We start from the raw sequence: 15,481 nt of genomic DNA on the forward strand, positions 1-15,481 counted from the left end.
CTCTATATTCATCAGCATGAAGGACTTTTGATAATAGTTGGTATGGAAATGAGAACTTCAGAAAATTAAGGACAGTGGAAGACCCAGTGGAGATGTCATCTATGTCTTTTATCCCCTCTGAGCAGCAGTCTCCATGGGAACATGTGTTCAGGCTGGGCGTGTTTACTGGAAGCAGATGTCACACCTTGCTTCCGGTCTGCAGTGTGGTAGCAGGTAGACAGAACATGGTGGGGACGCCAGGGTCACCTGTATGCAACAGGTGACTTTCCTTCTGTATGACTGGCAAAAAAGTGACAGGCCCTAATATTTTAGGATGAAGAGTGATTTGTAATTTATCATTCCTAGTAGGAAAACTAGAATTTCAATAGCTTGCTACTGGGTTTGTTTTTTCCTTCAAAATTTTCTGGTTGATATAGAAGCGTTTGAGAACTTTGGCACAGGAATGCGTCTGGACCCCCATCTGGCAGCTGGGTGACTGACAGCATTTGACACATTGGAATGCTTCATCTTTACGCACACACCAGCTGGAAACAGGTGTAGGAGATTCTTGTCTGGTCATTTCACTCCACAAAGTACACAGGATGCTTTGTGGGAATCTTGAGAAATATGGCTGTATACAGAACCCCCTTCTGGAGAACCCTAAGAAGCTAGTTCACCCTCCTCTGCACCCTAAGCTTAGGAGCCCCAAGGCAGCCCAGTGCACAGATGCCTGCAGGCAGCCTGACCAGCAGCAGGTCTGCTCAGACCCTGCAGCGCAGGCCAAGGTCTGCAGTTCCAAAGAGACTGTCTGCCCTGGGGAAAAACTGACAGGAGATATTAAACCCCTTCCCTCAAATAAAGTACCTTTTTGGTATAAGAATTTGTGTCATACAAACACTCATCTTTTGGCCAGAATAGCCCCGATTACCCCTGATTACCATCTACTTTGTTATAACTCACATTAGGTTTAGAAAGCAAACACGTACACAGGAAGTGTGTTTTAACCTGAAATAATTTTCTTGATATTTGAATTGCTTTCAGTGGGACATTTGCTTTAAACCACAAGATATCTCCGTCTGGATTATCAGAATACAAAATCCCTTCTCTCCCCACCCCCCACCCCAACCAAAACAAACAAAGGAACAAACGAACAAAACCCCAAACCCACAACTCAGCTTCAAATAAGCTTTGAAGAAATGAGACTCTAAATATTTACATATGAGTCAAGAAATAAATCACAAACTATTTACAAAAATACACAAGCTTATATGCATTAACAATTTACACCAGTTCACAAAAATATTAAAACATAAAAAAAACACTATATAAATTAAAGTTAAGAACTCAGAAGTATGAGCTAAGACTTCCTAGGATGCTTCTCTCATGCAGGTCATGGTTGAAAAATCAGATTTTGCTATCTTGGAATCTAAACTGTAAAACAACCATTTTTATTCTTTGAACACTAACAGCACTAATCAAAAAAGGAAAAAAAGACCCTCTGTGCACACCGACATTATCTTGCACACAGTTAAAATATACCATTCCTGACATTCCGTTAACACACAGTACTAAAAGTCACATGCCTCTAACCATTTGCAAGTAACTTTCTGACATACTTTTGCTTTCATGATTACTCCTTACACACACTGCTCAGACGATACTCTGCCAACATATTGGATGGGTGACTGACGGGGCTGGAAACAGATAAATGGACTTCGCAGGCTCCTTTTTTTTAAACTAAAGGGCGGATTTCAAATTTACACTGTATACATCTATTGCTGCTTCAGGTGTGGTAATGACCTAGTCTATCTCCGCTCACATTAATGGTCCCTCTTCTTTACAGGATCATTCCTAGCTATTTCAACCCGACCCTTTTAAAAAATGCTTTGCCATTATATAAATGTGCAGGCCTTGTCTTTGGGACCGTCCCAAGGACTTTCATGTTTTTAGAAGGGAACTGAAGATGGTGAGCTGTCGATAAGGCTCAGATGAAATCTACTGAAAGGAGGCGGCATCTCTGGGGCTGTCAGCAGAGTCCCTGACGAGACATCCAGGGAATATTTATTTCAATCAAACCAAGCTGTGGCATCAGAATTTTGCCAAAAAAGGATAAAATCTGGAGACATGGCTGTGAAAATACCAACAGAATTAAAATTCTGGGTTTCACAAGTAAGGCAGCTCCGTTTACTTGATCGTAGGCTCCATGTCAAAGTGTAAAAGTGCTGACACTTGGTTGCTCAATCTGCGACGTCATATACCAACAAGGTGGCTGTGCTGAGGTAAGCTGGCTCGCGGTGACCTGCCGTCTACTCGCGATAACCAGGAAGGGAAGGATGCACGCGAAGCCCCTCAGGAACTCTGCACCCGAAGTTAAGGCTGCATCCACACTCGTGAGACAGCGCTAGACTGCAGAGTTCACGTTTCACACTTTCACCAGGAATTTGAGTCATTTTTCTGTATTCAAAATATGTACCTGATATTTCCAATCTCATAGGACATTAATAAAGTAACCGCTTTAAAGAATTAACCTTAGTGTTTATAAAATAGACCTTAGTTTCAGGAGTAAACAGTGTGTGTGACCAATCCACAGATATGAACACTGGACAGACTTCAGCCACATCTTTCTAGGCTCTCAGCTCCTAAAGCCATCTGTGTCTCGGGGCCACACCAGCTCCTCTCTCTAATCTCTGGGCTGCCTGTGAGAGCTCAGACGGCTTGTCTTCCTTCAAAGCGGCCATTGGTCGCCTACTGACAAAAAGATGGTAATGGTTGGAAAAAAAAAATTAGTGCTGTATATTCACCAAAGAGCAAATTCCTGCACGGAGCTCCTGATGTGTGTGCTAAAAGGAAGTATCCTATCAGGCTCCCTAGCACTGTGACTACAGACCAGGTGGGTCTGTACTGAGGCCTGAATTTCACAGACCTTTTCTATAATTTCAGGATTTCCTCCATGATCTTTACTGAATCTCTTCGATCAATTCCGGGGGAACAAAAGAACACCTAACAGAGTATTTCCACATATATTAATAAGTAAATGTGTTGCTCTTAAAACTTTATTTTCTTTTTCTAAATATAAACCCTTAAAATGCAATCACATGATTTTTTAGATTTAAAAAAACTGGCATGAATCCTAATCTTTATACAATTTCACAGCAATAATAGCAGCATCAATTTAGCCTCTTAAAAGATTTTTCTTTGCTCTAAATAAACGTTAGTTCCAAGTTTTAAAAAGCCAGAGCAGCAACCATCCAGGAAGTGGAATGGAATTCTCCTAGTGTCTTCTACAAACTTGAGCATTTAAAACATGTGAATGTATAAAAATCAAGTATTATTAAGAGTTATGGAATGACATGATTATCTCAACTCATTTTATAAATACAGGACTGCCTTCTGGTCTGGCGTTCGTGGTGGGGTGGGTTGAGAGAATGGAATGCAAACTTTCAAAAGAAAGTCCTGGGTATGGAACATGTTTAACATGTCTGCAGTGTTGTGAAGACTAAACCTGAAATGCTGGTGTGGATGGCAATTACAGTTCAGACTGCAATCACCCAGGGACAGAGGGAAGACACAACACGGTAATTCCTTGGGACCTTAAGGGTTGCTGCCCAGAATTCCAGCAGGTCAAATGGGCTGTGCTAAGTGTTACTGCAGGAACACTCAGTTTACTAACGGATAATAATAACCTGTAGCTACTGTAAGAATTCCCAGGACACCTGGTTTAGAAACTAATTAATATGCAAATTTACAATCATGTGACATTATGTGTGTTTATCCAGGCAAACCATGCTGGTTTTTCATTGTTTTTTAAATGAGGGGGAAAAAAAAACTGCTTTAGGAAAACAAATAGTGTGAAATGCTTCACTAGGATCACAATTTATCAAATACTATTGAGAAAAAAAAAGAACTGAAGACAGGCAGCAGCTTAGAACCACTGATGTAGTTTTCTGGTGCTAACGAAGGTCTCAGACTTCCACCTAAGAAGTTTCTTTAATTGTAACTTAGAAACCCCTCTGCAGTGGGATAAGCCTGTTCACTGAAGTGTGTGGAACAACCAGGAGAAGAGCATGGTTCAGCCTGGATCTAATGGGTCTGACATTTTGTAATGACTATTAAATGCTTATTCCTTTTTGGGGGCTATAATTTGTTAAATATCCAATAATAGTCTTATGTGAAGCCTCAGGGAGAAGTTTCTCCCCACTCTAATTTAATACACAGCCCCTTCTAAGACAGGGGGTATGACCTGACAAAGAAAACAGGTGACCCTCTGGGCAAGGCCGTGGCTACTGGGAAAGCAAGTGGGGACAGGACAGGACAGGGCACACAAGACCTTCAAGAAGTGAGTGTCAGCTGCTCTGAAGGACGCAGCAAACGCTAGGAAGGACGAGGTCAAACTCAAATTCCATTAAAGGCAGTCCTCAGGCTCTTACAAATCAGCCCTATGTGGCAAGTACGGTCTGTAACAAATTACTAGATTTTCAACACAGTGCTTCACAATCGTTCAAATCTTTAAATGACAAAAATGACAACAGTCTGTAGGTGGAAGAGGTGGTGATGAAGCTGGGAAGAGGGAAAAAGATGGTGATTTTTCTTCTTATTTTTTTAATGTGGTGGTTGGGGGGGCGGTTTGTAGCTTTTTTTTTTTTTTTTTTTTTGGTTACTGAAAAAAATAGAACAGTCCACTGTCCAGCAGAGGCTGCGTCAACTCTATTGCTCCCGGGGCTCATTCTGCATGGACCTGCGTTTCAGGAGGCTGCAAGGCCAGCTCTGTGGGCAGGAAGGCGCCCTGCCCCAGAGCTGTGGCGTATGTCCTGCTCTGGGGATGGGGGAAGCCGGGGGGCATGTACGGGCCCATTGCTGCTGCTCCGAAGCCCCCTCGCTGGTGCTGGGGCGGGGAGTGGTAGCCCTCCAGGTTATCGTACTGCGGCCCGGCAGTCCCCCGGCCCGGGCGCTTGCCGTGGGTGTGGTAGTGGTACAGCACGCCGGGGTCCCTGTCCGCGCTCTGAGGGTGGTGCAGTTTGAGGCTGTGACTCCTCTCTGGCTTAGGGGGCGGGAGCGCGGACTGCGACAGGTGCTCCTCCTCCTTGTAGCAGTCTCTGGGGTGCTTCTCTGCAGCCGGAGGCTGCCGGGCCCGGGGCCGCTCCAGCTCCTTGGGGAGCCGCACCTCTTTGTGGCTCGGTCTTAAAGACTCCGGCCCTGACGGCACGTATTTCCCTCCAGAGTTAAGGTAGCTGACAGGCTCGGCAGGGTCTGGAAGCCCTTTGGGCCCGTAGTCTAGCGGGCCAGCTCCCTGGGGGAAAGGGGGCCCGTTCTTCGGGTCACACAGCTGCCTATGGCTTGCTTCCTGATGCGGCCTATGCTCGGGGAGGCTGCAGCCCGCGTCGTGCAGCTTTCGGTTCCTGACGCTGCTCTGCTTCTGGGGGAGGCACGGCTTCTCTGGCTGCCCATTGCCGTACCCGCCCTGGTGGTGGGGTGCGCGCTCCAGCTCCGGCTCTGCGTGCTTCCGGTAGAAGCGGTCCTCCCCCTCGGGGCTCAGGGCCTTGGCTGGGTGCCGCCCCTCCTTGCCCTCGGCCACCGAGAGGAGTCCAGTTTTCCCAGGATCCGACTTGCTGCGCAAGTGGATGACATAGATGCCGCCCAGGTCGTCCGGTGCGCCGGCCGGGCTCATGTTGTCGTACTGGGACACGACGGGCCCCTTGGCCTTCTGCCGCGCACGGCTCTCCCTGCGGATGGACTGCAGGCGGTATTTCTCCAGGTCCTCCAGGTCCCACGAGGCGTATGCGTGCTTCGCGTCGGCCACCGGGGGCATGTGGACCACGTTGTGGTCATTGGCCGGGAAGTAGCTGGCCACGCTGGGCCGGGGGCGCGACGCCGCACCCCCGGCGAACGCATACACATTCTTGCCCTGCAGCCGCGGGGCGAGGAAGGCCAGGTCGCGGCCGGGCAGGCGGTGCAGGGGCCGCAGCTGCACAGTGCCATAGGCGTCCACGTCGCACAGAGCGCCGTCGGGGCTGTAGTAGGAACCGGCCGAGCTGGCGTAGGGGCTGTACCGGTAGTGCACCCGGCCATTCTCGAAGTAAGGCTGCAGCTGAGTGACGTGGTAGTCCGAGCGGGCCTGGGATGACTGATATGGCTTATACTGGTACAGGGGTCGTGGGCAGTAGGCGGGCTCCTCATCTGGGGGCACCTCTGTCCTAGAGATGGGGACAGAGCGGATCATGGAGGACGGAGGCGCGTGCAGAGACTGCACCCGGCGGATGGTGGGGTACGGCGGCATGTCCTCGGGGTAGCAGCCACCCCTGACGGACGAGCTCAGTGAGGACACATACTCTGCCCGGCTACACAGCTTCGGGTGGTGTCCAGACACGCTTCTCCCCGGGGCCACGTACGTGTTGTACCGGGGGCCTGTGGAGCCTGGTGGCTCCGACCTGGATGCATACACTGGGTGCGGCTCTGCTTTCCCGTGATGGGGTGGCACGCTCTGGGGGCGGAACTGGCAGTTTGGGGTCATACTGAAATGCAGACAGCTTTCTGGACCGAAGGGCTCCGTGGTGAGGTCGGGCCTGGCGAACGTGGGGTAAGCAGTCTTAAGAGGGCCGTGCTTGGCTTGTGGGACAGGGAGGGGCAAAGGCAAGGCCTCTTCCGCGGAGGCAGCGGCAACGAAGGAGTGGTACCCGGCGCTGCCTGCCCCGTCGGCGCTGCCCGAGTGGAGGGCCGCGGCCAGTCTGCTCTCCATGGTCCTGGCGGGGGGCGCCGGGGTGGGGAAGCCACAGGAAGCGTGCGCGGGCACAGACTCGGCGCGCAGGTGCAGCGCGGGTGCCCTGGCGCCTTCCCGCACCTTTTCAGGAAGGACGGGCTGGGGAGCTGGAGCGGAGGCTGGGCACTGTGCAGCGGCCCCGCCATCCCCAACCAGGACAGGTGCAGGGTCACCCATGCCCCTGGGTTCAGGCGGCCTCTCCGGAGCCGGAACTGCTCCTTGAACCTGTTGAAAGATGATAGTACTGTGAGTGTTTTTTTATGCTTCTCTCTACGGAATCAAACATTACTGAATTCATAACTCACAAGCTGAGGCCATGTGGGCAGCAGCTGGAAATTTCCCAAGCTTTGCAGAGGTGCTGGACAGGGCAGAGGCCTACCTGTCCCTACAGTCAGGAAAAGAAGGCAGGCCTGTTTGGCCACCTGGTGTGGCAGCCAGCCCATCTTTGGAGAGCTGTTCTCATTTAGGATGGGTTTTCAAGAGATGGAGTGGACCATGACAGACCTGATTTGCTTAAAAGACCACTAGGCTTGAAACCACATGCCCGGTCTATCTGTGCAGCTCAGTCTCAACACCAAGAACATTCTGTTAAACAAGCAGTGCTAATTCTACCTGAAGAGTGTTTTGAAGTGACACCCACTACCCAGTGGGCAGTTTTCAGCCCCCAGGCCAGGGAGGGACAGGAAGGGACATGTCCAGGTGGCGTTCAACACAGCCTCCGCCTCTCCCTCCCACTCCAGTGTGTCTGTGGCATCAGAGGACAAACATGGTTCTCACTGCAAGGCTGCACACATACTGCCCTTGACAAACAAGTGGCTGGAAATAGCATCTTCCATAGAGGACTAGATAGTGAAGTCCTTTTAGTCCAAGGCGACGACAAAAAAACTTCACAGTCTGCATATAACATTCTCTCATCAAAATAGGTGCTTGACTATTTAACAATCTGATGGCTAATGCTGAAAAAACAAAAAGTCCTAAGACGCTGTCATTTCTGATATTTCTAGAAAGTTGGTAAGACATAAAGCCTTCCAAATGTCCTGAGACTACAGCACTTTGGTCATGCACATGTGAAAACCTGGCAGAGATGGTTGGACAACTTGCCCCGAGTCACACTGAGTCAGTGAGGGAGCTGGGAAAACCCCACAACTCTGACAGCCAATGGCCAGGTGGACTCCTGAGCTTATAATCTCTTTGTAGAGGGAGAGGGTATAGTTAAACCACAGCCATGGAGAAGCTGCTCCTTTTTCAGAGAAAAGCCAGCATCAAGATAAAGGCAGATCCCAATCTCAACCAGGAAGTGTTTCATGGAAATAGGCCATAGGACTTAAAAAGAGATGTCAGATCTCACTCATAGTAACGGCACACACTGATGGAGAGTGGCACACCTTTGGAAAAAACACTGCATGCCAATGACCCGCCCCACTTCTTACCTTATGGGGATTGGTTAGTCCTATACTGGCTGTGGTCTGTACCTGCCCCAGGACTGGGGGCTGCTCTGCAGGTCTCTGGGAAGGAGGTAGGGGTAGGGGACGGCTGGCTCGTTGAGCACGCTGAAGGGTGGCGGTTACATACTCCACTGCGCTGGGCTGTTCCGCCACGTCCCAGCTGGCTTCGCTGGCACTTGCTATGGCCGCTGCTGGAGCATGCGTCATGTACGCCAGGGGGGCTGTGCTGGTGTTCTCTTCAGGGGACTCGGAAGGAGGGCAGATTTTGTCCCTAGGCAAATGAGAAGGGGCAGGACTTCTGTCTGCAAGTTCTGAAGGGTGATGGGGCTTCTCCATGCTTGCACCAAGGTAAGAAGGAGGCTCATCTCCACTGTAGAAATGGAGCTGATCGTGGTCCACAAAGGAGACTGTCGGCACACTGGTCTTCACAGACTGGTCTTCAGGGAAAGTGATGAGGTCATCAGACTTTGAGTCTGCCAAGGGAACGGAAGTGACTCTGGCCTTCTCTGGGTCCCCAGATAAATAGATTCGATGTGGCTGATCGCCTGGTAAGTCTGCCGGGGGGGACTGCCCCGTGGAGTCAGTGGTGCTGGAATGGGTATAGTCCCCGGCAGCTGCTGTGTCTGGCACTGGCTGGTCACCATGCCCAGGGCCCTTGTTCTGGAGGTGGGGCTGCTCTGCTGGCCTGTCGGTTTGGAAATAGCCTTTCTCGAGAGTAACGCTAGAGTAGGGAGCAGGCGGTCTGTCCTCGGCTGCAGCCACCGCCGCGTCCCCACAGTGTGCACAGGCAGCCGGGGATGTGCCTGGTCTCTTCAGTGGCTGGGTGGAGGCCTGCTGTGCAGACTCTGCCAACGCCAGCGCCAGCAGGCGTGCCGCGTTTTTCGGAGGCGGTGGCGGTGGGATAAGAGAGACTGAGCTTACAGGAACGGAATCCTGAGGGGGGTCATGTGTGTCTGCTCCTGGAGGGAAATTAGGAAAAAAGAAAGTGAAAAGGTAGCTTGTGTTATCCTACATGGAAAGCCAAACATTCCCCTATTTGATCACTAAAAAAAAAAGTGCCTTCCGTATTTCAAAATGGCCATCCGCAATCTTCTATCCCACATGCAAACACTGCAGAAAACACATCTGGTTCAGAAGGAAAACTAAACCAGAGTGTTTAAGACTGCAATCTCCTCCTGGGTTGCTACAGAGATGGGCGAGGCAGGGAGCCAGTCCCTCATCCGGCTCAGGAAAGATTGCTTAGAAAACAAGCTTCAAGTGCTTGCAGAATGTTATTAAGAATACTTTTTACATTTGATGGTGTAGGCTGGCTAGTTAATGTGTAAGGCTATAATATAGATAATTTTATCAGAAGAGAAAACAGAATCAAGAGCTATGAAGCTGTGCAAAAATTATCCAGGAATTCTGATTGGACAAGGGGACTTTATCAAGATCTGAAGTAGGACCGCTGGCCCTTTGGGGGATGTTTTGGTTGACTTTAATTTAGGGCTTTGAGCCATCAGCACCACCTAGAAAAAACATTCTCTTTGATAAAAGGCTAGCTGTGGAGTAAACTTCTCTCCTAAAAGGCACAGTTGGTGGAAGGTCCCTCTTAGCTTAAAGCAAGAATGGAGGAAAACAAATGGTACCTGTCTGAGTCTGTCCAGAAGGCACAGCCTTACTCTGACTGCTTGAGGCAGGCTCCTCCTTCCCTGGTGAGCCTACGTCTGCGGCAGCCCCCTGGTCCGGGGGCTGGGCTTCACACTCACACCCTTCCTGGGCCTCTCTCTCGTTTGCTTTTCTCTTTACTACCTGGGTGGGGGATCTATTTATGACATCACTTTCTTCGCTACTTTTGTTCCAGGCTGCAGAAGGTGCGTTCTGAGCTGCCGTGGTTGCGACGGGGCTGATGACTTCTGACACCCGGGCGGGAAGGGTCACTGAAATGGGCTCGGATATGTTCAGAGAGGGTGATTTGCTTATCTTCCGTCCGATCTTTGGAGAGAAAGCATAGACAACCTTTTCGGTGAACGAGGATGGCTTCGATGCTTTCTCTTCAGTGGGGCTCAAGTCCAGGGTGAAGAATGGACTCAGCTTCTCCTGAAGAGGAGACACAGGTTCAGAACTTGCAGTGCTTCCTGGAGTCTGTGACTGGCTACCGCCTGTTTCCATATCCTTCTTATCGGTACTCTGTTTATCCTTGGAGTAGCCCAAGGAGTCTAAGAAGGAAGCCCCGCTCTCCAGACATTCTGATTCAGGCTTAGGAGGACTGCACTGAAATGACATCGGATCAAAATCCAGGCTGGCTACTCCGATGTCTGGTGGGCTCAAGTCAACGTCCTCAGCCGAGTGCGGAGACACGAGAGCCGGAATGTGCAACAGCCCGACTTCCTCCTCGCTTCCGTTGTCGTGGGGCAGGTTGTCATAGGAGTTGCAGCGGTTCCCCAGCATCTCGCCATTAAACGAGGCGCTCAGGGCATCACTGCTAGATCTGGGTCTTCTGGGTCGGAACAGCTTGGAGTCACCTGGCAAAAATGGGTAGCAGTGTCAGAATATGAATGTCCCAGGACACACAGTGCCCTATGAGTCAGCTACTTGGTACAGCAGAGATGCGCTACATACAGGAAGGAAACACAACCATCTCTTGGGGAGCACAGATGGAACCCCCAGAGCAAACGCTCAATAACAGATTCACTTGGTACCATTGGAGGCAGGATGCACTGGATGGTTTCCACAAGAAAGAGGACTCGGAACTCTTAGATTCTATTACTATTGCAACATGGACTCTTGTGACTTTGGGCAAGTTTTTCACTTCTTTTTGTCTTGTTTTATCACTGACTTCACACATGACTTGTGAGGTACAACTACTCACTTTAAACGGTACTTCAGATAGGCAATAGAAAGAGGGCCTTTTTTTTTTTTTTGCTTTATTCTTTTGTTTTTGTGGGGAAATATCCTCATACCCAAAACTGAACTTCTCAAAAAAAGTATTTATATTTAGTAAAGTATAATTTTATATTTAGTAATATATCCCTTTCAGATATTTAAAAATAATTTTATTTTTTTTCTTCAACAAGAACAGGCTTTAAGCTTGTCAGGCAGAAGCCTTAAGAGTGGTGATAGTATTACCTTATTTTATGATATTACTAAACATCCAACTGGTAAGAGAAGTCCTCTATCTCATTCTCATTATTCTGTTACAGTGATGAGCCATAGTGACGAAGTACCATAAAGAGACATTGTCTTAACACAAATACATCCACTAATGTGTTGACCACTTATAAAATTAATCCCTACTCAAATTTTATTTTCACCTTACTATAAGCACTTAGCCAGTCCACTGCACTATTTTGAGAACCACTCTCAACTGCAGTGAAATGGAAAATCCTGGAAAATCAGGAAGATGGCAGACACCCCACTGACATGAAAGGCAGGGATTTGTTGAATCCCAAGTACAGCCATGGGTCAATGAGGACCTGGCAGTTAGAAGTTATAAATGAGGATGAGAAAGTTGACCAGGAGGAGGACACCTCCGGGAAACTTCAGAAGAGCACAATTTGAAAACCAACGGATTAAGAGAAGTCTGGAGGAAATCAATGCAGCTCTCAATCATTTCTGCAACAAAGCCTTCTTCCCTATCCTCCCCCACAATCCAGTCTTGATGTGGGGAAGTCCTATCTGCTGCTACCTGTTTTTGTCAAAGAAGTTCTGCCTCCTTCCAGGTCAGCACTGATGTAACCTTTGTTCATTCTGGAAGCTAGTACAGAACTGCAACTGTAACCCGACTTACACTAAATGGAAGCTTAAAAAGTTATTTTCAACATTTTTAGTTTTGTCCAAGTTGCAATCTAATCTTTTTGTACTATTAACCATAACATGTTGGTCCCCATTTTAAGCAGATTCACTTTCAGTTGCCTTTTCCTGGTAGAAAATCATCCTCAGATAATGAGGGCTATCTCTAACCAGTGATATATGAGATTTAAGGTTACGTTAAATTTGCAAGACAAAAGGTCACTGATCTGAACATCAATACTGCTTAATTTCATACTCTGTGACAAGCACTGTGCTCTCATTTCGAAATTTAAAGAAACACTATTAAAACCATCTTTTTTGGGCATTAATAAATATAAATGGTTAACTTAAAACACTTCACCTACTTTTACGTAAACTGAATCACAATCATGTCAAAAGTGAAGAAATTAAAGACTAGTACCATATTAAAGCATCAATGGACAATACTAAGTAGATACTAGTATTTTGAGGCTTCCCTGGTGCTCAGTGGTTAAGAACCTGTCTGCTAATACAGGACACATGAGTTCGATCCTTGGGTCAGGAAGATCCCCTGGAGAAGGAAATGAAAACCCATTCCAGTATTCTTGCCTGGGAAAGCCCATGGACAGAGGAGCCTGATGGACTACAGTCCATGGGGTTGCAAAAAGTTGGACATGACGTAGTGACTGAACAACAACAACTAGTATTTTTAGGAAATTATAATCTACAGCCTATTTATTAAGCAGTATATCTTTTTATGAAATATATTCTAGAATAAAACAACTGATGCTTTAGTCTTACCATCAACTGCATGGAGAGAAGTAAGAGACTCTTCACTTTTAGCTGAGCGGAGGGTGCCTTCTGCCCTGCCACCTGCAGAATCAAAACCAAACAACGTGGTGTTTTATTCACTCTTACATATGCAGTGAAACGGGACAGTGTTTTTCTGTACATGTATTTAAACTTTCAAGAATGATTAGATTTTTACAACTGTATTCAATTTTGCATTTTATATAATGTGTTGTACTCATCTCAAGTGGTTTCCTATGTGAAAAATCTCTTTTCTAGAAAAATAATAAACTTCAGAATAGAGATGAATTTTAAAACTTGCTTTTATATTTCCTAAAGACTGGTATATCTTGAGATGATCTTGTACTGAATTTAGAGTGAGCCCTAAATCCAATGACTGGTATCCTTTTAACAAGAGAAGCTGCAGAGAGACAGAGGAGAAGCCATGTGAAGACAGAGCAGAGACTGGAGTGGTACCACCACCAGCCAGGAACACAGGTGTCCCCAAAGCTGGGAGAGGCCAGGAAGGATTCTCTGGATCCTTCAGAGGGAACATGGCCCTCTGACACCTGGATTTCAGTTTTTAGCCTCCAGAACTGTGAGGAAATGAATTCCTGTTGTTTTCAGCCAATCTGTCTCAGTTGGTGACAATTTGCTATGGTAGCCCTAGGAAACTAACCGAGGTCATTTAATTAATTACAAGTGTTGAATTTATTTGTGAAATATCCTCATCCTCTTTCAATCTCTTAGCAGAGCTCAATGCTGCTGACATTTCCCTATAAAGCCCTTCCTTCATGAATACTCATTGGAAGGACTGATGCTAAAGCTGAAGCTCCAGTACTTTGGCCACCTGACGTGAAGAGCCGACTCACTGGAAAAGATCCTGCTGCTGGGAAAGACTGACGGCACGAGGAAAAGGGGATCACAGAGGATGAGATGGTCGGATGGTATCACCGACTCAATGCACATGAGTTTGAACAAACTCTGGGAGATGGTGAAGGACAGGGAAGCCTGGCTTGCTGCAGTCCACGCCAACATGCAGTCCATGGGGTCACAAAGAGTCGAATACGACTTAGTGACTGCACAACAACCACCGTGTCTTCTGTCCCTGCTGAGGGACCATTTCTTCTCACTCTCCTTCGTGATAGCTCTGCTTCCTCCACCCTCTAAACACTGCTTTTCTCCAGGATTCAGCCTCCAACCTACTTCTCTCACTCAGCAGGCTCTCCTTTGGCCATAAAAAAATATCCCTAGGGTTCTCACCCTTGGTTTGCTGACGAGTTTCAAATCTGTATTTCCAGTCAGATTAAAGTCCTTTATTGAATTCCAGGTCCCTAGTACTCATCATCTTTTGGGCAGGTCCAACTCACTACGTCCAAAATTAACACGTCATTTTTCTTCCCAAACTCACTACTCTCTTCAGTGATGATAGCCACTCCCTGACCATTTAATCAACACCTGACAATTACCTTTCGCATCTTTCTCAACCATTTTTCTGCCCACCCTGTTGATTCTGCCTCATAAATACCTCTCAAATCTATTTCCCACTCCCACAGCCACTGCTTATTGCAGATGCTCTTCGTTTCCTGCCTGCACAGCTATAACTGTCTCCTGACTTACTGTCCAGACTCCAGGCTTACCCTCTTCCTAGACATTACCCACATTGCTGCCAAAGTCATTCTTCTTAAACCCAAACCTGATCATGTTACATGCTGCAGCTATTCGGTGATACCCAAGGAATGCAGGACAAAACCACACCCCAGGCAAGCACCTTGGGCCCCTGAGAACTGAACCCCTGTGCGTACCATCCCACCCGAACATTCTTCATGCTTCTTGCTCCACACGCCAACACACACTCTGTTACCACTTCCCAAAACACCTTTCTCGGTCCCTTGTTGGTCAGGTGAATCCCTACTTATCCTTCAAAACCCGAGTCACAGGTTCTATTTCCTGACCACCCACCTCTCTCCCATAGGAATTGACCACTCCTGCCATAAATGCCTCACATAAGCCTCAATTTCAATAGCTATGATTCTGCATGAAATTTATTTTCTTACACGCGTATGTCCCAAGTAAGACATGAAGGTTGGGAGCAGTGTCTTAATTTTCTTTTCTTTCTGTAGAGGCTGCTATCAAAATATCTAGCCCATACTTAGTACATGACTGCAAAATGAAAGAATGATGAATTAAATGAATCAAACACTGTATTTCTAGCATTGCCTGAGAAGTAAGCACTAACAGATTCAGAACCTGTTAATAGCAGTAGATTTAAATGATTTTTAAAAGAGCAGTACTTTCAAAAACACAGAAATAGATTTATCTATCCAGTAAGATACTCTCACTTCAACGTATCATCTAGGAAAAAGACACCTTTCTTTGGTTATAAGATTTAAAACTCTGACAGACATGTCAAAACCTGATTTTGTCATTTTGTGAAAAATCTGTAAATATATAAGATTAATAAGTTTAAATACCACAGCAGTTACTTTTTATTACCAACCATATACAAACTATATTACAAGTATGTTATGAATTTTTAAACACACTGACCCTATATATAATCTGTATAGTTCAAAGAAACTGGGAACTTCTATGCACTTATATATACTATGTATCTGGGGATAAAGCACTGGTAGAAGACAGTTCACACAAAACAGCACAAGGACACACACTGTTGGCGCCTGTGACAACAGCGTGCTGAGTGTATGTCCTGGTAAGAGAAGAGCTGTGTGCCAGGACGGGAGGTGCAGCCCCCATGCAGCCG

At 47.2% G+C, this 15,481-nt stretch overlaps 1 protein-coding gene across 6 annotated transcripts in view; it reads right to left on the bottom strand.

Moving 5' to 3' along the window:
- Positions 1-973: 973 nt before the first annotated feature.
- Positions 974-15,481, bottom strand: part of ARHGAP32 (Rho GTPase activating protein 32) — a 203,479-nt gene continuing 188,971 nt past the window's right edge. For all 6 annotated transcript variants that reach the window (XM_061406428.1, XM_061406426.1, XM_061406432.1 and 3 more), the window contains 4 exons: positions 12,730-12,801; positions 9,807-10,682; positions 8,164-9,137; positions 974-6,958 (listed from right to left, as the gene is read on the bottom strand). In XM_061406428.1, coding sequence (XP_061262412.1) covers positions 4,700-6,958; positions 8,164-9,137; positions 9,807-10,682; positions 12,730-12,801 — 4,181 coding nt within the window. In that variant the 3' untranslated portion in view covers positions 974-4,699. The remainder of the gene's footprint in view (positions 6,959-8,163; positions 9,138-9,806; positions 10,683-12,729; positions 12,802-15,481) is intronic.

This window comes from Bos javanicus, chromosome 29, assembly GCF_032452875.1.
Source record: "Bos javanicus breed banteng chromosome 29, ARS-OSU_banteng_1.0, whole genome shotgun sequence".
Taxonomy (NCBI): Eukaryota; Metazoa; Chordata; class Mammalia; order Artiodactyla; family Bovidae; genus Bos; species Bos javanicus.